General features: G+C 31.6%; 1 protein-coding gene across 1 annotated transcript; it reads right to left on the bottom strand.

Moving 5' to 3' along the window:
- Positions 1 to 6824: 6824 nt before the first annotated feature.
- On the bottom strand, positions 6825 to 22984 carry AGO3 (Argonaute 3). The gene is made up of 17 exons (XM_085185562.1): positions 22864 to 22984; positions 22403 to 22558; positions 21684 to 21759; positions 20987 to 21074; positions 20467 to 20596; positions 19545 to 19716; positions 18257 to 18384; positions 17798 to 17961; positions 17190 to 17387; positions 16673 to 16822; positions 16210 to 16387; positions 15365 to 15622; positions 14659 to 14886; positions 14044 to 14227; positions 13232 to 13397; positions 12217 to 12435; positions 6825 to 11791 (listed from the first exon to the last, which is right to left on the bottom strand). Exons 2-17 carry the CDS (start codon positions 22550 to 22552, stop codon positions 11527 to 11529), a joined length of 2754 nt encoding a protein of 917 aa, XP_085041688.1. The 5' UTR covers positions 22553 to 22558; positions 22864 to 22984; the 3' UTR covers positions 6825 to 11526.
- Positions 22985 to 23597: the final 613 nt, after the last annotated feature.

The raw sequence follows: 23597 nt of genomic DNA on the forward strand, positions 1-23597 counted from the left end.
TGGTAGTTACTAGTTAACTGGCTGATGTAATATGAATAATTTTAACTCATAGATATTTGAGAAGCTTTCTTGATTTATATTTAAGTTGATTGCAACTGCTAATTTTGTATCAGTGCTCAGTACGTACTTTAAAAATAATGAAATAGGCAATACCTACAGAATTCGGCGGAAAGTGGGGAACAAAAGTGTCTTTATGGGAACGTAACGTTCCCGTATAAGTAGGTTCCCCTGTATAAGTAGGTAAAACTACTATATGGCTACTCTGCTATACTATAAATCGTACGACTTAAATTAACTGCTTTTTGTCTTGTTTCATGTAAATAGATAAAATCAAATGACTACAAAAAGGTATTGAATGGTTCTGATTCACAATATAGGTAGGTAGGTCTTAATGCCGGGTATTTAATGTAAAAACACTATTTGGTGTTTAATGTTTGAAGGAACATAAGTTTTTGAAAAAAAAAGATATTTAAATATACAACATAATAAAAACATAAATAGTCTGTTATAATGAAATGGAAATATATAATATTTCATTCCCCTGAGCAGGAATCGAATCCACAACCTGTCGCATTTAACTGACCTTAATATTAATTAATATTACTATTATATAAACCTTAAATCCTTATATATTACAAAACTACTGAAAACACGTCAATATCCTACATTGACACTAAATAAGAAATTATTACTATTATATAGCACTCAAGTGAAGCAAGTCCAAATGAATGATCGTATGTTCCGGAGGTACAATGGCTCGACCTATTATACAGGCGGTCCCTTTGCAGATGTCAATATAAAGGGGGTATAAATAAGTGCACGTCATGTACGGAGGACGGACGGCGACGTCGATGCGCGCCGTTATGCCAGTATATTATTTGAGATATAGTTATAGTAGGGCCGACGAGTCGTGGACGCTTTGAAGTTATCTGTGGACTGCGCAGATTTGATTTTAAGATTTTTCTTATAATGAATATTGCGCGCAAGTTCAGAAAATTTGACCTCAGAGTCCACAACTGGTTGACCGTACTGTACTTGTATATAGAATGGATGGTCTTGAGTTTTAGGAAGTGAGGAATGTGGAAATGTTAAACTAAGTTCTGTTTATTAAGGAGACTGACAATGTCCATTTAATAATAGAATATTGCAACACTTTTATCATCTAAATTTATTAATGGTGTATTTGTCAGTTTGTATTATTATATACTAACGGCTCCGGGCGGCTATCCTCCAAATGGGTCAAATCGACTTACTTACTAGGATGCACCAGCACCAGCACCAGCAGATGAGAACAGTACTCCATATGAGGCCGAACCTGGGCCCTCACACTCGAAACGCCAAGGCCCAATGTTTGTGAGAATTGTCAATATGCCATAGATTAAGATAAAGAAAAGTCAATACAAAATAGAGAAAATTTGAACAGCATTGGATCGGCGCTAAAATGTAGATTTTTCTTCAGCTTCACGCTGTATCCCGCATATAGCAGGGTAGGCTGGGAGAAGCTAGTGTTAAGACACTCCGTTCCCTGCTTTCAACCGAATTTTCGGAACTTACCCACCAAGCTTTTGCCTTGGTAGAGCGAAAAAAATATTAATAAATAATAATAAAAAAATTGACATAACAACAAATAAAACTTATCAGCCAGCCATAAAACGAATATGACTATTATAATACAAATATTAATAAAATGAATACAGATACAGAGATCTTCGAGAATTCCAGGTGCATCTCGGTAATAAAACAACAACTTAGCAAATAAAGATATGCACAGAGGCACTTTATTTTATAAGAACTCAGCTGGGTATCTCACGTTTCAGATTTTATGGGTGCCTAGGCTAGCAACACTGTCTAAACAATGTCATGGAAAATTAGTCTTTCGTATACACAAATTATAGAGTATAACCGCGTGAGTTTACACTATTTTGTTGTCATAAAATATTACGTGAGCAGCCATTTGTCTTTTCTGTCGAAGAATATGGTCTATGATCTATGGGGGTTATATATTTTAGTGGTAACTTTAAAGTGTTTTGTAATTGCTTGGAATTGTATTAAAAATTAATATAAGTAATTCCATATTTCTTGAAATCAGTTTTATGCTATATCCCACTCATAGCAGGATAGGCAGAGAGAACCTAGTGTTAAGATATTCCGTACTCCATATTTTCTAGTAAACTTTATTTAGATAAATGTATTTTTTTTAATTATCTAGAAAAAAAATCATTTAACTTGTCTTTTATTTACGTGCTTGACACTTTGATTTTGTTTTGTCACTTGCTTAAAAAATAATAATTATAAAAGTAAATAATCTCCTAACTCTACAAAAACAAATATGTAATGTCTTAAAAACGAAACAATCGAACATTTCGTGTACATTAACACCGACCAATATCTGTCCAAATGTTAATTCATTCACGTTAACGAGTTCATTCATTCATAACTCAGTCATTAGTTTCACGCGATTCCAGCTTTACAACAAGCTTTCGAGAACTTTCGATTCGAGCTATTCTAATATTTAATCATTATTTAGAATATGGTAAATAAAAATGATAAACCTCTTTCCATAGAGAAGTCTCGTCAGTGTTTCTGTTAATTATCTCACAACCAAAGCTTTTACGGTTATATTTTCCAACTCTGGTCTCTACTCCCCCTATATAGGTATTAAAATATAGTTTGTTATAGTTAAATATGTTTGTCCGTCCATACATATATTCGTCACAGTATCGGGCGGATATAAAAAAAGGATTCGACGGCCGACTTGTGCGGCCTAATTAAGATATGTAAGCGATATGGCCGGCCCACCGTCGTTAGACCCACTATTGTCCCAGCAACACATTGTGTTGAGTTTATTACATTATATAGAAGTTCGATTGGAGATAGGAATACTGGTATGTTATAGATATACCTGTATTGGGTAATATCAGCACCGTAAATATTCAATTTAATAAATACAGCCGAATTGAAAGCTTTCTGTTTTGAAGTCGGTTAAAAATGTAAACTCACCTATTAGTAATTAATCTATACGATTTACGGATCGGTGGTCTGTAGGTACATGGAAGTAAAAATGTTTTTGATGGCGTTTAATAAAGTCTACATATAACAACCAAAAACAACGATGTCTATGCGTTTCTCCAGGCCTTGAATTTGTCCTGTAACCCCCAAAAAATTTATTAACAAACAAAATTCCCCTGAAAACTTCCAAAAATAACGCTTAAAAAAACAAATTGGTTCAAGACAAGAAAATCCCCACCCCAGAAAATATATCTAGATACGCCCATAGTCGTATTGGCAGACTATACTCTGTCATTTTGACGGCTAAATCAGAAATAGATTACCTACAAACACGCGGCTGAAAAAAGCAATGCCTATTCAAACAAAAACCTTATAAATCTAATTTTAAAAGTAATAATCATACTTTTCATCACATTTTTCTTTATTATTGTTAAATGATACGTATGTACTTAGTAAAAAATAAAAATTATATATATTTGAAGAGCTAAATTGAAAATTATATACTTTAACATGATTCATTTACCGAACGATGCCCACCACAGAAGTGTTCGTAAAAAACGAACGAGGTGTGATCAAAATGCATTTGTTAGTGAATATATGGAGAGGTAAATACAAATAAATATTCGGGTTTCCATTAATTGAATGTGTCGAAGTGGTCGGGCGTGGGATGGCGAGTTATGGCCTATTATATACTATATAGTCATTTAGATCTGTAGTTTTTTGGAGATTTTGCAAATTATTCTTTATTAAATACCTTTTAGTTTTTAGAGAGAGAGAGATCACCTCTCAATGTGGAGAGAAAAGAAAAGATTTAAAAGTATTTTTTTAGCTAGATCATTATCGAGTGTAACGATACCCTCACACGTTTTTCTCTTGATTGTTACAACATATTTTTTTATAATTATCAGAGTTAAGAATGTGAACTATGGTTAAATTAAATAATAGGTTATAATTATACAGTTATGAAGTCTGTATTAAAAACGCATATTTAAAATAATTTATAAATAATTTGCTACTTAGGTTACTTTAATCACATTGCACGCCTAAACTAGCAAAAATTTAGGAAATTTCACTATAAGCTAGATTTCGAGATTATTTTTCTAAACAATTACTTAAACCATCTACTGTTACAATTAACTGCATATTAATACTTAGGTCCTTATTCTATGAAAAACAATAAAATGCCGAATAACCGACGATGACGAAAATACAGAAAAGCACTTACCTACCTACATTTTATTTTTGTAAAATATTTTAATGGCGCAGTTCCGGGTGAGGATTCAGGAGTATTCTTTCATTACAGGACATCCTGTAAATAAGTAGGTATTGTATATAGTTAGTATATACCTATTAAAGTCCTCATTTTGCCAAAATGTGGTATCTTAAGAATCTGCAAGAACAATGACGACCAACCAGGTTACCAGGTTATTTATAGCTACCAAATACAGTAAGGTTTTAATTTTTTTTTCTTGTCATCAAAAACTGTCAAGTAAGCTTTAATTATGGTTTATCATCAATGGAAGGTGTGGTATAAAAACTGATCTAAAATCTTATGCGATAAATGGTGAGAAGTGGTACTATACTATGATAGGTACCTACTATTAGCTTCATGCTATACCTATCCCGCAAACTGCAGGGTAGGCAGAGGGAACCCAGCAACCTAGTGTTAAGACAATTATTTCCATAAAAATTCTTCTTTTCCCCATTTTCCGCTGATTTCTAGAGCCTGTGCGAGTGGCGAAACGCGACGCTGCGCTATGCTTTGTGCCCGAGCGAGTGGGAATCAAACCCACATCCTGTCTCGTTAACATCACATACATAGTCATACACTCGCGCCTCTGTGCCACTGGCCTCAAAAAAAATATTTTAGTAAATACAAAATTATAGAAAGTAAAATAAGTTTTACGTACCTTTGTTGAAAAATAATACATGTAATTTAATACATATAGAAATATTAATAAAAAATCTGTTTACAAAGCGCAACCATTACAACTTCTATCCTTATTTTATTTAACATGAAAACGTCATTATTATCTGTCCATCTTATATGTAGGTAGGTACAGGCGGACTTAATTTACGAATATCAAATCCAAACATTCATTAAACCATGAAGATATCCACGATACGATGGCTAGGCGTGTGCCAGACACCGTATTTGCATCGAAAGCTCGCAGAAATCAACTTAATCGATCGTTAAAAAATTCACCGCATATCTCTGTTGGGGCAACAGAACCACGCCACGCATTTAGAACTAATATAACTCTTATGGTCATTGGTATAGGATCGTGGTTCTGAACCGTGGTGCGACCACATAAGCTGTTCAGATCGTGGTCTGGGCACTGGGCCTGCGCGCGCGCAGCCTCATCTGACCACTACTGTTCATTTCCCACGGGTACAGTGTTGCTGTCTCGCTCCCTCGCGATAGCGGTGTCTCGCTCGCCCCTGATGGACCGCGTTTCGTTAAACGTAGCACACCCACACGCAGTGTCGGTATTTCAGATTATTCTGGTCTGACATAGATTGGCTTCGTCGGCTCGTGCGTTTTTCTAGTTTTTTGTTGTTTGGTGTGTGGTTTTGTATGCATATTAGGGAAAATATATATTATTAGTTAAAAATATATGTATAAAAGAATTATTTATAATTTTTAAACATATAAACACAAAAAAAATAGTAAAACGAAAAAGATGTGCATTACTTACCTATGTCGGAAAATAATATACATTTTGTGCACACTCGGTGCGCGATAAATCACCTAATTTATGAAGAAAATTTCTTTGACCAATACAGATTTTACATTACATTTCTTAAAGAAATATAATAAGTGCCTAATATTCATAGAAAAATATTAAGGTACATATTCATACGTTACTCTAACAAGACATCAGGGTATTATATAAGTACCTTTAGGCCTCTATAAGATAAAACACACATATATCGACCAATTCCTAAAGTTTTTTTTATCTTAAGTATACGGATGAGAAAATACCAAACATTACAAAATCAGTAAAAGGATATACAAAGCAAGTATCTATACAATCCACGTCGTTCTAAACTCCAAGTCTCGTCGTTCTGTCAAGTATAGCCGCGGGTCAAGTCTATTGCACACAATTAGGTATATTTCACGAACATCGATTAGTCTAAATTAACCTTCGAAGTAATTGCAGTTATTTTTACGTCAAATATTTTTTTTCTTTATCGAATTCTGGAATTCTAAAATCGATCATTACGAAATTTGGCGTTCGCATTTGCATAATTGCTGAATTCGCACCTACGATTGTTATTTTAACTATTATAGCTGTCTATTGTGGCCTCCGGGTAGATCTACACCAGTTTTATTAACAATAAAAATTATTAAAATGTATAAAAGCGAACAATCTCAGAAACTGCTGGTTCGAATTGATATTTGTGGATAGTATAAAATAATATATATATATATTGCGTTACAGTCAGAGTCGTTACAGACAATAAATGTAATGCAATGTAGACTATACCTAATACTTATGCGTTGATCAAAAAATAAACTATCCACAAATATCAATTCGAACCAGCAGTTTCTGAGATTGTTTGGTTTTCTACATTTTATATATATATATATATATATATATATATATATATAAATCGTAGATATCTTTTAAGCAGCCTTTATTAACGAAAAATTGTATGTAGAAAAAAAAATTACAGCACTTAATTAAGGTATTGATTAAGTATTAAAATGAAGTTTTTTTATTGATTTTTTTTCACGATTTTAATACAATTAAAAAAAAAACAAAGTTTATGTAAAATATATTAATTAATAAGGAAATAAAACAAAACAATTTTCATCAAATTTTATTAGATTTTTTTATGAATTATATAAAAAATATCATTAGCCTATAATTAAACAAAAGGAAACAAGTTGCTCAAAACAAAAAAAAAGAAATAATATTGACTTATATATATGTACATGTAACATAACCATATACAATTTTTTACATACATATATCGTTATCTTGGTGCAAAAATGACGTATTTGCACTTTTTGAAATATTACAGAAGACGAGACGTCGACAAAAGCAATCAAAATGTGTAAATCTTCTACAAGTCTCGTTCTACATAAAAACAACTTCCTGTTTTGGATTTTCTAGCACCCTAACCACTTTAGTGGTAAGACTTACTTACTAAATTAGCTTCACGCTGTTTCCCTAGCGTGATAGCCAGAGAGAGAACGGAGCGCCAAACGCAACGCCTATTTATAATCTAATTAAAAAGTAATATAAGAAACAGTCGGATTTGAACATGGCTACCAAATTCAAAAAGATTTTAGATTGGAATTTTAAATAAGATAGCCAGGTTCATGAAAAATAATTTGATTTTAGATCGAATTAGACTTTGTTAGCCTTAAACATTGATATTTGTAACTCTTACAATACTAAAAACTCTCCTCTTTTTAACCGACTTCTGTAAGAAAAGGAGGTTATCTATTCGACTGTATTTTTTTTTATAGATAAAAAGTAAACGGAAATAATATGGCTAGGGTCCTGCCAGGTGCTTGCAGAAGCTAACTAGTTATCAATAAGACAGGAAACCTCCATCCAAAGGTAAACTTTTATGTCAATATTACACAAGGATCATTTGGTGAAACAATGGCGTATTTGCTAATGACTTTTTAAATGGAACTTTTTGACCGATTAATCGCGTATTTTTAGTATTATACATTTTTGGAACTCCTGGAAGCCCTACTTTTCGAACAGTTTGCAGCAGTCTGTAGTCACAGGTAGTATATACACTTTTCGATGGTTTGCAAATAGTATTTACGCATACATCGACATATTAAAAAAAAGCATTACGTTATTATTTCACTATATTAACGACATATTTGAGTATTCATTTTTGATTTCACACAATCATTTATGAGTAATTTATTATCCAAAGGGAGATTCTTTTCTTCTTTGTGAACCTTTTTTTTTAATATTTGTCTTACTTATTTTAGTACAATAAAAAATACATTTTTTTATGTAACCATAATTTCAATATCCTTAACTAAATGTAATTTAAATAAACTAAAGTCATTGACATTTTTTATTTGGCAGTATAAAAACTAATTTTACCAATTCCGTTATATTATAATTATTTAAGTGATTTAACAATGACACCATGTAATATGTACTAACTAGCAGGTACTATGTTAAAATCACAGTTCGCTTTTACTTAGTATTATTCGTTTCTTAATCGATTTTTTAGTTAAGAAATTCCTAGAAATAAACTTATATCCAATGGCATAACAATAATAATACAAACTTGGCATATAATTAAAGTTACCTATACTTATATAATGTTATTCATATATAATTTGTAACTAAATGCTAGATGCTATTGATTTTTTATTGTTTTTTTTTTTATTTTTCTAAATAAAAAAAAACCCTTGAATAAAAGTCCAGGAAACCTAATAAAGCTCAAAGCGGCCACGACATATTGACCGCACTGTATGAAGCAAAACTTTTGTACTCTATACGATAATGAGTACGAAATTTGCAGCGTTGCCAGACTTTTTCTAGATGAAAATCGGGATTTTTTAACATTTTAGGTAAAAAAGCGGGATTCTTTCACCAAAATCGGAACATAAAAATAAAATAAACGGGATTTAATTTATGATTAATCCATTTTTAGGGTTCCGTACCTTTTAAGGAAAAAAAGAACCCTTATAAGATCACTTTTTTGTCCGTATGTCTGTCTGTCTATCTGTCGCTTGGAGATATCAAGCTAAAATTCAAACCAGATACTCAGGTCTTCTAATTTCCTATGATTTCCTGAATAACATTTCTGTATTTACTTAGAAAAAATATATGGCCGTTTGTATAGTAAAAAAAAAGGCGTAATTCAACACTATATAAGGAATCAAAATTAATACTTCTGGTTAACCTACAATTATGAAATTTGGCAGCAGTTAAGTATTCAGAATAATTATACATAATGTCCATAATAAATGTCCCAATCGGGACATTCAATTTTTGGGCTAAAAATCGGGCCGTCCCGCCAAAATCGTGACATCTGGGAACGCTGGAAATTTGGCACAGCTATAGTTTATATGAAGATGAAATGCTGAATGATATATATATTTTTATATAATGCATAAAGCTACATTAAATTAACAAAACTACCATATATTAACAATAATATATAACTATGAAAAACAGCGTTGTTATGGCAACACGTATTGTACGCATCAACTCTTTTCTCTTGTATATCTAACTATGCATATGCACATTGTACATAGTTTAAATTAAATTTATGCATACATTTTAATAACATATCGATAGCACTCTGTTATTTACTCTTTATTACAATATCAACACTATTCTAATTAAGTTGGGAACATATTCAAAAGGCAGTTGTGGTTGATCCTAAAACTAAACATACTAATATATGTCACAATCAATTAAAATCCGAAAATTATTATTACCTTACTGCGGCAAAGTTGTAGTGATTAAATAAACATCTATATAGTTGTGGATTTGATTTCAGTTTTAGAGAATATCTTTCGAAATACTCAAATAATGATTTGACATATATAAAAAAAACAAACATTTCACCATTCCACGACTTGACAACAAAATTGAGCTAACGAATGGGATTAAACATAAGTATTTTAATAAATCAAATGATTTTTATACGGTTATTGAAGATAAATTTAATAATATACTTGGAAATTTCTTTAAGATTATTTAATTATCTATTGATTATAAATAAATAAATAAATAAATTATAAATTTCTATCAACAATATAACCTCTTTACAGCTAAAACGCCTATATTAGAAACAATCTACTGTGTACTATAGCAATATAATTTTTAAGATATGTAAAATATACCTAACTCAAAAAAAAATATATATATTTAGTGTTATTATTATTGATAGTAATAATAAAAAATCAAGTCCAAGTTTTAGTATATCATATTCAACTATCAATTCACTGTGCAATTCTCAATAGAGGATTTGAATTATTTCCAATTCCTTGTTTTAGCACTGGTAGAGACAAAAGCGGGATTTAGTTACGACAGCCAATACATGTAGGGAACGGAGTATCTAAACACTATGTGTATGAACTTTTGTTTTTTAATCTATGGATAAAACACTGAAAAATAATGTTTATTCGCGTATGGTAATTCACCTGGCAGATGTAAAATTGTACCGATTTTTTATGAAACAGCCAAAAAGGCAGTCAATTCAATTCTAAGATCTTAATAAATCACTATAAAAAGAGAATATAATATTTATTTTTTTAATTATTTATTTAACAATTAATTAAAATTTTAATTGTTTCAAGTTGGCGTGATTTACCAAAAAATGCTGACTTAGTGTTAAGACACTCCGCTCCCCACTTTCCGTCGAGTTGTGAAGGCATAGCGTGTTAAGTCGCGGACCTCAACGCCGAGGCCGAGGCACAACGAGTGACTGTAAAATCGACTGTTTGTGGGTTAGATCCCCACTGGGGGGGAGTTGAAATATTTATTTAAATTTTCATTGATTCAAGCAGGTACTTGTGAGAATGTTTATAAAGCAAGAGTAAATGGTAAGAGATTTAGGGGGAGACCTTGGTTCAAATTCGGAATGAATCATATGACGCGGTAAATTTCATACAAAATGTAGCAATATCGAAGCTTATCGCTTAATTGTTATTTATTGACTTGGATTTTTTTCTCTGCTGCAAGTGACTATAGACCTAAATATTTAATATTAATCTCAGTGTAATACCACAATCTATTAAATAAATATTTTTTTCTCACATTTTATAACAATCATTTATTAATACAACATTTATATTAACTAAAATCTGAGAAAAATAGTACCAATATCAAAGAAATAACATTAGACATATTTGATTGAAATTGTCATATTTTGTCATTATTTTTATTTACACTAATTATTAACATGCTGACTAATTAATATAAAAAACTAGAACTAGTTTAGTACCAATATGAGGTAAAATGGGACGTTATATCTCCCCTTACAACATTATATTAAGGCAGTCATATGGTTTTACTTAACTTACTTACATCTTTTTTTATTATTATTGCTTTAAATCTTCCTAAATTATTAATACAAGTTTCATCCTAAGTTAAACACATAAGGATACGAAGTATAGGGTAACCAATAAGTACCTATATATTCTATTATTAAAATAAAAAGTAAGTCGAATTTGGTAAATAATCATAAAAATTTAAACAATCAACTCTTAGTTTTTTATTGAAAATTTGAATATTGGAGTCATTTTCTTTGAAATGAGACATACATACATGAAGGTGATGCAATTAAATAAAAATGTAAATTTTGTTTCCCATTTTCTTAAGATTTTTATAACGTTAAAAATAATATTTTTTGTATTATAATTTTAGAAATAACAGTAATTAGATTCATCTGCAATTACAACAACATGTAACATGCTTATAATAAGCAATCTTGCACATCTTATTATTAATATAACAATCCTGGCATAAATGCCAAACCAGTTACAGTACAAAATGGCATAGATATCACAAATTACAAATAGTACAACTTATCTGCCAATACATCAGAGGGTTGTTGATGAACGCACTGGCCAATCAAGTATGCCAGTTTGTGGGCGTACTGGCACGGCGCTGGCACGCGCACCGTACCAGGCCAGTTGTAGTACAAATGGCACAACTTATAGGTCAGTCGCTGGCACTGGTCTGGTGTCATGCCACTGTTGTCGTATGCCACTATATAATGGGTGGGGGTCACTGTGCCTTGGTTCACCTTTTGAGATGCTAGTAGGAAATCGTACCTGGAATTATTTGGTTTTATATTATGATGTAATAGTTTTATTATATGAGAGTATGTATTATAGAGAACCAACTTCTTCATAATGAAAAAAATTAAGTGAAAGACTTAAACATAAAGCCTAAATTCCTCAACATTTAAAATGTTATACAGATTTAAGTGATAGTTAAATATTTACTTGAAATTAAAAATTTGGTGACAGTGTTTGTCTGTAAACTCGACGGTTATATGTTCGATTCTCTCTTAGGGCAATGAATTATTTTCATTTCCTAAGAAAAAAGCACCGAGTTCTGCTACTAAACAAACAATGTCTCACAATATTTATATTTGCGAGGGGAACAGAATAACTACTAATTCTAACTTTAGGAATAATTATCCTCTTTAGGAATAACAATTCTTTATAACATTATTTAAATAATATACTCGTACCAGTCTCGTCTAGTAATGTCATGATCAACAATAGTCCCTGGGTTAGGATTAGAAAAATCTCGCCCCTCTATTAAGAATATTCTCGTATTTATACGTTTTTGTACAACTATGTATGTTAATTTTGGTTTGTACTCTTCCCCTATAATAGAAAAGCTTATTTGCATTTGTGGTATTTCATATTCTTGGACTAATTTCAATTGACCATCGCCTACTCCGTCTCTGTAAGAAAAACAATATATTGTAGATAAATTTGAATGTAGAAAAATTTGAACCCACTCCCCTTGAAAGCCGTGCAAGCACTTTGATCACTAAGCCATACATTCTCATCAAGCATCATACAAGTTCTTCATGTTGTTGGCATCTCTTTAGATTTTTATTAGTCTAGTTAGCTAGGATAAGCATGGGAAATCTACTTATGTTTTTTAAAATATGATTGCTTTGCTTTTTATCCGAAATAGCGTCAAATTTTTTTTTGTCTGTAACCCTTACAGTAACAGTTATGCAGAGACCTATACTTAGAGGTTTGTTAAAGTTTGTTAATGATAGAACCTTTTCACTAAGCACAGATAATTACTTAAAATTATCCATTTGGCAAGAGAGAATGCTATTTACAAAATAAAAAAAAACCTATTTTGCTAAGTGTGGAATAACACTTCACTAAAAAAATATAGTATTGTTATAAGGAGTTATACTACATAGTCGAGGTTTGAATTTCTTAGTCCGCCAAATAAGATTAAAATTACAATAACTTTAAATCATTATACTTTTTTTTTTAGCTTGGCACAGTATCCCGCACACAGCACTACACGAAACTCAACGCGGCGCTTCGCCTCGACGCCAGAGCGAAGACATGAAAATACATCATTTCCCTAGTGGGAATCAAACTCACAACATGTCACGTTTACAATCACACGCTTTTGCCCCTGCGCCATGACAGCCTGAAAGTGTCTTAACGCTAGGTCCATTCTGCCCACCCTCTTATATGCAAACAAGAAGCTTTAAAAATATATCTCACCTATAAATAAATATTCGTTCAGGTAATACGCCATTAATCCTCAAGTAATTCTTTAAAGAATCCACAAGACAATACTTGAGACTATCCACGATCTCTTGCCCTCGCTCTTGGAACACCACTCTGGAATACCAGTGTGTCATACTTTGATTGTATGACGCTACGAAAGCTGTAATATAGAAAAATATTAAATTTTATTCCCCTAAGTGTGGGAAATTGATCTCACAGCCTTACAGGTTACATTTCATAGTCTCACAGGTTACAGTCATAACCAGATGCCACACGCAATAGTTAGAATATACAGCGGAAAGCGGGGAACTAAGTGTTTTAACACTAGGTTCCCTCTGCCTACCACGCTATACGCGATATATAACTGAAGTTAAAAATACATAATATTAAAGCAGGTTAAGAAGAAACAACTTAGTCCAGTGTTTAGGTAAGTTAAATGTTGATGAGTGCCGAAACCAAAAGTCGCAGTTGTCCAAAAAAAAAAAATAATTTTAGGAATTATAAGTAAAATTGGGCGGCGGAGCCTAGAGTAATGTTACCACCATAGCATTATAGTCAATAGAGGTAATGTGACTAAATTATAATAATGATTCTAATTGAACATTTTATTTAATTTTTTTATTAACAATGGTATACCCCTTTTTATTTTAATTAATTTAATAGATAAGATATTTTTTAAGTCGGAAATTGCTACATATTTATAATACAAATATGATTGATTTTACGAATGGATGGAATTTTATGAATCCACTTATGGTTCTTAAAAACATGCATATTAGTACAGTAAATTATAATTATACACTTACCGCAAACACTTCGTTTTTTTCTACTAACGTCGTGATAGGAATCAATGCCAACCACCATTGTGGTTTTCAAGGGAATATTAATACCCCAAAGGGTACCACCCAGTTTACAATTAATTTGCAGCAATATCTTTTGTGTTATTGATCTTAACTTTTGACTGTTCATTAGTGTGCGAGCGTTGATTGCCTGTAAATAAATATGTTTTAATTAGTATAGACCGTCGTAGCATAAAGGTACCGCGGCTGACTGTAAATGTGACGTTTGTTGTTAATTCCCACTTGGAGACTTTTCATTTTAAATTTAAAATAAGAAAATTTTCTGAGATGGGCACCAGATTATTCTGCGGTACAACCCCCTGGGGCCCCTAATCTTACGTCCACGTTCTCCACTTTGATATGACAAAGCATTATGAAAAATTATTTTTGTATATTCGATTTTTTTTTGTATGTTTAAGAGAGGGAATGACTTATTTTCATTCCTTTGCTCTGGTAACATGATAAAGAACGGCGTTGTGTTCCACCACTACGCCGTCCTTTATCATGTTACCAGAGTACATACTATGTCTCAAAAATTAGTCTCCTATATGTGAGATACAGCATGAAACCAATAAAAATTACCTGCGAAGGCACAGGGTTATCAGCGCAGCATATCTTCTTAACAGCTGCATATCTATCGTCTCTCATAGTTGGGAAAATAGCCACTACCAACTGCAATTGGGAATTTATGCACTTCTTCAAAGCCATGACGTAGGTGTCCGTACGATCGTTGGGGAGACGGACCATATCCGGTTTGGATATATTGACACCCATTGGACCGCAGCAACGCTTTACTGTGTCGACAAATTCCTGGATTTTATGTGAAAAGTTATCGGTTTTATAGAGAAAATATTAAGCTTTATAATAAAGGGATGAATTAAATGGGCGAATTGGATAATTTTTAGATGAATGACTTAGTTATTAAATGTAATTTTTAATATATATTTATACACTATAATGCATATAATTGTGATAAATAAATATATTTGTTATGAGTTAGTTAGTAATATGATTTAAAATTACAATAGGAGTAATTCTTATGTTTAAAATGAAGATTTAGCAATGTCTGTAAGTCTATTTAGATTAACAAAAAATATATTGAAATAAATATAAATTGCACTAAGTTGAAAAATTTATATAATATTTATTTTATGTTACAGTGCGTAGTGCAATTATTCCTTTTTGGTATATAATTGTCTTATGTGATATATATTCTTGATCTGTCATGTAAACAATGAAACCTAATACCAATACATTAAATCACCGTTCACCATACAAAAAAACTTACTGTAGCCACCCTCTTATCTCTATCCGTAAACAGCACAACCCATCTCATAATATCCACTGCTTCCAAAACCGCATTTCTACCAATTTCTCCATTCCAATCAGCATTCGGTTTTCCTGGTACTTTGACATTATTACCAAAATATAACGGTTCTGGGGGTAAAGTTCTTGCCGTTATGTGTATTGTTTCTGGAGCTATCGTTAGACCCCAGCCTTTGAGACGGCTTTTTGCTTTTTCGTTTGACAACACGTTTTGTATATACTGGAATGAAAAATATACTTATTTTTAACATTTTTAAAGTGTCATTCCACACTTACGAATGAAGAATACTTATTAAAAAAACGTATAAAAATTTGAACGTAGCGGGAATTGAACCCGCGCCTCTTTGGAAACCGTTCAACGCTCTGACCAACTAAGCCATACTTTTTCATCGAATTATCTCGAAATTCTTATATGCTTGTTACAACTTATTTATGTTGTTAGTATCTCTGTAGACGGTTTGCATAGAGGCGCAGGTTCAAATTTTTATACATTTTCTTAATAAGTAAGGATAATTATGTATGTTGAATGATTGAGACTGTCGTGGCACACAGTCAAAAGTGTGTGACTGTACAAGTTATGCTTGTGGGTTCGAATCCACTTGTGGAAAATAAAATATTCAATATTTTCATTCTCTCGTTCTAGTAACGTGGCAAAGTGCGATTCAATACCTCAAAAATTCGGATGTGGTGAACGGACTAGGTGCCTAATGTTTTTCGATCGGTTCAGTCCCTCCGTCTACACTACGTTTGGGAGAAAGAGAAAAAGGTAATTCAAAATTAATCCTGTTATCAATATTAAAGAAATACCTTCTTAAAAGCAGCATGCCGTTGGTTAGGCGTTATCCTCGTGTAAGTAGCGACATCTTTCATTAATTTAAAGTTATTTCTTTGGTCGTCAGTGAGACCGGTTAGTTGACATAGTTCCGGTATCAAACATATCATAAAGTCAGTCTTTTCATCTGATCCAGACATTCGTTTTGAGTCCCTGTAAACGCAAATTAAATAACTAGTAATAATTTCTCGTCGTAGCACAGCTTCTGATTGTTTACGCGACGATTGCGGTTTCGATTCCTATTCAAGGGTATTAAATATTTATTATTTTCATTTCCTCACTTTGGTGACGAGGTAGAGTGCGGGGTTAAGTTTCGAGACACGACACGCAATGACTCAAAAATTGGACAGATAGTGAGAAACAGAGTGTTTTACCATTAGACTATCCTCCTTACCCGCTATATGCAGGATACAGTGTAAAACCAAAAAACATCCTTACCTAGATATAAGCAATGGCTGATCTGGATCCATTATATCAATTCCATAATTCTTTTTATAATAATCGATGAAGCTTATTTTAATTGTTTGTCCCTTATCACTTTTTTCAAACGTCGATCTTGGTGTCATTGTGTCATCTATACTATCTACACTGTAAAAATATAACTTTTAAATTAAAGTAAAACATTTTAGTTATCTATTATGGTTATACAATCCTACTAATATTAAAAAGTGAAAGTTTGGGACGATGGATGTTTGTTCCACTTTCACGCAATAACTACTGAACGTATTTAGATGAAACTTTACAATAATAAAGTTTATACGTCAAATTAACACATAGCCTAAAAATTATCTATGTAAGCATTTTGCATAATTCCACTATAACATAAGTTTCAGCGGGCGAAGTCGTGTGGGGGTTGCTAGTACATAATAAACATTAAATATAATTTAATTATAATAGTTTTTTTTTAACAATTTCTCTAGGAAATTTTGTATGCAAGATAAACTTAAATACTAACCGAAACAATCTCTTATTATATGTAGTCATAACAGAACAACCGATTAATATATCTGACATTGTTCTTTTCCAATTGGCCCCTTCCTTTTGTACCGTTTCCTTTATTAACGAATGGACAGTCTGGGTTCGTAGGACACGATGCGTTGAGTCCAACGTTAACATAAGACCACCTTCGAATTCGTTTACTGCCGTAACGTATCTGAAATTTAAATTAAATTGTTGTTATTATGCTTTATTTAAATTATATACTTCATCGCTACTTCTCATTATAATAAATTTATCATCTTTTATTGTACAAATATTCTATTCAGATTACAAAAATATACACATACTAAATATTATTTCATTTCATTATATGTCCAAATTTACCGACACATTATCAATTCTATAGCTCTTACACATTTCTTACAAATTTTGTTGTAAGCATGTGCTTATTATACATGTGTATAGAGATAGATTTTTAGACAGACCAATACTAAAAAAGAAATTAAATTATTTTTTTTAAAAAAATTACAAATTGATTTCTGTAACATTTAATAGTATATTTTCAATATAACTAGGTAGATCACCAGTCTCGTTGGATAAAAATCTAAGAAAACAAATACTAACCCAGGCCAAACTTCCAACTTATGCTGCGGTATTTGTATAGCCGCGTGTTCATTAAAATGCTGTCTTCCAAACCTGACTAGTTCTAAGTCATTCATTATATGCTTGAACAACATGTTGTATATTTGTATCATTTCACTTAAACGACGATTTCGACGGAATATTATCTGAAATGAGATCATTAATTTTAAAAAATCTAATTATTATAATATGTTTAGCATATTGATTTTTGAGGACAGTCATGGCGCGGGGGTAAAAAGTGTCTGTTCCATTTCTTCATTCTGATGTCGAGGCAAAGCGCACCGTTCAGTTTCGCTACTCAACACGCAATGCCTCCAGAATTCAGCGGGAAATGGAGAATGGAGTGTCTCAAGCAGGTAAGCAGAGGAAACCTAGTGTTAAGACACTGTGGTCACAACATCCCAATCAATTTTGCAATCAATCCAAAAAAATTAAACTTACAGTAATATTAACTTTACTTTGATCATACGGGTTAGTTGATACTAGACTAAGAGCTTCATCTGGCAGTGCATGCGGCACGTATAATGTAGTGCCGTCGAATGTCTTCTCTTTGAATAGATGATTGTGTTCTGAAATTTATAAAATATATTTACTTAATTTGTTTGTTAAATAATGTGTAACTACGCTTTTTGTCTTATCGGGAAGGAATAACGAAAATAATTTAAAAATTGGTCTCATAAGTAAAAAGAAAAATCTAAACAAGTAAAAGTTGGATCAACTAACTGTAATAAAAAAGTATGAACAATATATACTAATGTAGTACTATATATATAAAAGGACTTGTCCTCACTGACTGAGGTAAGACGCACGCACAGCCGTAACCGCTGATGGTATGAAGGTGAAATTTGGACAGATGTTTACCTTCGTAATCTGGACATCCACTGAATGGGAAAAATTTTAACCCTAAAGGGGTTAAATAGAGGTTCAAAGTTTGTATGGAAAAAAATTTAAATCAGCACCGATTTTTATAAAATTTGAAATTTAGATTTTTAAAAGTATTTAATTGAAGACGTGTTTCATTATTTTCTAGAATTCTCCCCCTAAGGGTGCAAATAAGAGGTTGAAAGTTTGTATGGAAAAATTCTTAAATCGCCACCGATTTTTATAAAATTTGATATTTAGACTCTTAAAAATATTTAATTGAACATGTGTTTCATGGTTTCTAGAAATCACCTCTTAAGGGTGCAAATAATGGGTTGAAAGTTTGTATGGAAAAATCTTTAAATCGCAACCGATTTTTATAAAATTTGAAAATTAGACTCCTAAAAATATTTCATCGCACACATGTTTCATGGGTTATTAGAATTCACCCTTAAATACGCAAGCGAAGCTGCGCGCGTCCGCTAGTGTAGTATAAGAATAACAAACGTTATTAAAGTAAAAATTAATATGAAGAAAAACTCATTTAGGAATAACTTAGATCTTATATATCATAAAAATAATAAAGGCATAAAGGATACAGAACAAGTATCTATTATTATTTTTTAGCTTCACACTGTACCCCGCACATAACAGGGTAGGCAGAGGGAACGTTAACGTTAAAATTTTCCCTTCTCATTTTTACAGCAAATTCTGGGGGCATAGCATGTTGGGTGTGGAACTCAACGCTGCGCTTTACCTCATTACTTTAATTAATTTGTAATATTATCATTACACAACATAAGGAACCAGAGCAAGGCTCTGGTTCCTTATGTTAAAATGGTCATAAAAAAACTATTAAAACATTCACCATTCAATAGTTTAAACCGCAAATGCTTGTGATCCTGATCCGGTTCATACTTCACTTCATACTCAAACACATTGTTTTCTTCAAAATTCAAATGTATAAAGTTTGATGTGACATTACAGGGTGTTCCCGTTTCCCCTTTCATTACTATGGGCGGAGTTTCTTTAACTTCTCTCTGTAACAAAAATATTTATATGTAATAATATATTTACTTCTATGTCAAAGTCAAGTAACTATAGTCGAAATTGAATTTTATATGTTGCACTTACTAAATGTTTAGTAATTTCATATTATTTCATTAGACTGAATACCCTAGACTGGTTTTTTTTATGAAAAACACATATATTTTATTTATTTATGACAATCTTACATTAAAAGTTGTCACTTTCACTCTCTCAAAGTGTGTGATCAATACATATAATGAAATTCTAACTGATGGCAGCGCGTATATGGCAGTATAAAAAAACTATTATAGCAATCAATGTAATAGAATGCAAAACATTTATATTAAAATTGGATTTTAAAATATTTTGCATGTTTGATTTTAATGCAGTTTTCATTGATGTATTTTGGTGAACCTTTCTCGAATTTAAGTTTGTTTTATTTCAATTGGTTCATAAATTTACATTTCCATTTGTGTGGTTATGGGACTTAAGTCAATGCCGCGGTTTGCCTCGACCGAGTGAGAAAAATTAAAATATTTCAATACCTTGAATGGGAATCGAGCCCACGACCAGCTTCACCGCTAACGTCTAAAAAAACAACTACTTCTTTTAGGTATCACATTGCCTTAGTTTTAGAGTAAACATTTGACATTTATGCTTTGTATAAAATGAAGATAATAAATATATAATGTGGACAAGACAGGGACCTAAAGGCAAGCACAATTTTCTTAATTTTAAATAAAAAAAATATAATTACTTACAAAATATTTATTCTTCCCTATAGTACTTCCAACTGTGGAAACAATAGAGCTATCCGCCATTTTACTTGTAACATTGTCCACTTCCCTGGAACTGACTTGACTAGATGTAGATAGGTTTTGTTTTGCTTTTCTGAAAAATAAAAATATATTAAAAAAACCAATGAAATGCGAGATTCTGTACCAATTTCATGATTTAATAGGCTTGACAAACTTGAGCTTGCAGGTGAATGTTATTTATGGTGTATGAAATTAACAACAAATTTAAGTTGGTAATGTGTTTCTTTCTCTTATATATTTCCTTTATTTTTGTAAGTTCTCACTTTTTCCGAAATTTCATAATTCTAGGTCCGCAGGAGTATTTTATAAGAAATGTGGCAAAAACTATGCAATCTTGCAAAAAAATTGTCTTAACAAACGGACAAACAGACAAAAAACAATAAAATGATCCTATAATAATTTTATTTTTAAGTTTGAATGACATAATTTGAAAAAGTAGTATATAATTGCAATTGTTACTTACAAGTGTTGCAATATCTGTAAGCCCCTACCCCTACCTAACGCAGGACTTGGACTCACATCTGACGCAGGACTAAATACAGGTGACAAACCTGAAGTAAAATAATAAGAAAACAATATTTTTTATTCTTGTAAAAAAATATTTTTTCATCATACTCTATCGCGTATATCAAGCATCAAAATAAAGAGGAAGCTAATGTAAAGGCATTTAATTTCCAACGCACTCCCTATTTTCGAAACTAGAACTAAAATAAACCATTTCCCTGGTGACAAGGCAATGTGCGGCGTTGAGTTCCACAACTCAACACGCAATGCTAGCAGCGTTTCCTCTACCTACTCTGCTATATATGGAATACAGGATGAAGCTAAAAAAAATTATACTATAATTTACTGTAACATTACTGTATAATTTACCAATTTTAAAATTATTTACATAAGTAGAAGTATAGTGTATAATAGTAAGAAATATATCTATTGTAATCAAATGCCATCACTTAGAAGGCTAATTGTGGGAATCATAGTAATCATAAATAGCAATACTATTGCTTTAATAAACAAAGTATCATAAATAAAGATTTTTAAGTAAAATGATGAACCTTTATTAAAGATATTTAACCTATTAATAGTTATGTTTTACTACAAAGGAATATTGAAATAATTATTTTCAAAGTGAAAGGAATGCAAGATAAAAAGTAACACACCTGGTCTATCCATTTCTTGCATTTTTGCAAACAATGAGGCTGCCCTTCCTCTTCCTCCTGAAGTAGAAGTCGATACCTGGAGATTGTATAATTTAAGATAATGATTATTTCATTTTAAGAAAATCATCTCCAGTGCTAAGTTATACTCTGTTCACCATGATCAGCCAAAATTTGGAGGCATTGTTGAGTGAGGGAACTCAACACCACACAGCCTTTGCCTCAAAACCAAAGCAAAGAAATTAAAATATACATTTAAATAAATATTTCATTTGCTCAACAGTTTTACAGCCACATACTTGTGGTCCTGCACCACAACTGTCCTCTCATTTTAACAGCTGATACATATGCGACAAATGGCTATGTTACTATGGTATTATAAATTTCCATTTCTTTATAAGTTTATACTATAGAACAATTTAAACATCTGAGATATAAAAAGATAACAAGAATATGATGATGATATTTCAGAGATTTCAGAAGTTTTGTGAAAGCAAATGCTATGGATACATAATAAAAAAATATAATACACATGATCTACAATTTCACAACCTGGGCAATTTATGGAATGTGTGAAGAAGTCTAAATGCCATTACAACATTATTTAAACTCTAAAGAATTGTCTCATAGTAATCACAAATTTAGCTTGTTTATATTTTATGAGACTTCTGTAAAAATTATAATGTACAATGAATTGTTACTATTTTAAAGTACATGCTTACGGTACTAGGAGGCACATTTTGGGTTACTGATGACCCAGGCTCTGATTTATCAGGCTTAGACGATGATGACTCTTGCAATTTCTCTGCTTGCAATTTGAGAGATTTTAACAAATCCAGACCTCGGCCCCGACCTCTTCCCGAGTCAGTCATTGTTTTCTGTAATATTAATTTATATATAATAAATGTATAAACATTAATCTTTTAAGCTTACACGCGCGAAACAAGATACTTTAGTGCTTGTGGTAAACGTTTGAAAATAGAAAATACTTATCACTCACTAAATGTAAAAAATATTTTGTAAGTAGGTACTTTGTAATTATTTTTATTGTAAAAGCTAGAATTTTGCAGATAGTGCATATAAACATACAAAATTTTATAACTTAAGATATATTTTTTTTATATATTATAATGAAAATAAATTAATTTTGTTTCATATAACATAATATAATATATTAACTTACTGTCTTATTATTTTAGAAAACAAAAAACATTAAGCAAGCACGTATAACTTTTTACCTACAGCGGCGACAAAACATGAAAAGTATTGCGCCAGTTGCCACTTGCCAGTGCCAGTGCCACAGATTGTAAAAATCACAGACAAAACCACAGATTAAAATGATGATTAAGCCTTAGATTTACTACTTAGATTTAATATTACATTTTAATGTTTAATTTAAGATTTCGATTCCGAACTTTATCGAACTCCAAGATATATAAATATATTGAAAAATCGGTACCATAATAAATGTCTGAAATTTAATTAAATTAATAAAATAAAATTAATTCGATACCGTTTTGATCTTAAGAATTATACATGTTATATTTTTAATCAAAACTCCATTTACTTTCCATATATATACTTTTAAATATAATATATAATAGGCAGGTAAAAGTTAAATAAACTAGACAGGCTTAACAGCCAGGTAGGTTTCCAGTTCAACAAAATTATATTTCAGCAAAGTAAGTTAAAATGGGTACATTCAAATTAAAGTAGAAAATAATGCATTTATATACTGACAATGACAATAGCCAGGCCAGTCGTGGCGCAGGAGCACAAAGTTGCAGCACGCAAAATCGATTGCGGGTTCAATCCCCACTCGAGGAAAGGAAATATTTATATATTTTCATTTCTTCACTCTGGTGTCGAAGCAAAGCCCGACGTTGAGTTCCGCCACTCAATACGCAATGAATCCAG

Source organism: Heliconius melpomene, chromosome 5, assembly GCF_056956725.1.
Source record: "Heliconius melpomene rosina isolate 202511_hmr_F chromosome 5, ASM5695672v1, whole genome shotgun sequence".
Classification (NCBI taxonomy): domain Eukaryota; kingdom Metazoa; phylum Arthropoda; class Insecta; order Lepidoptera; family Nymphalidae; genus Heliconius; species Heliconius melpomene.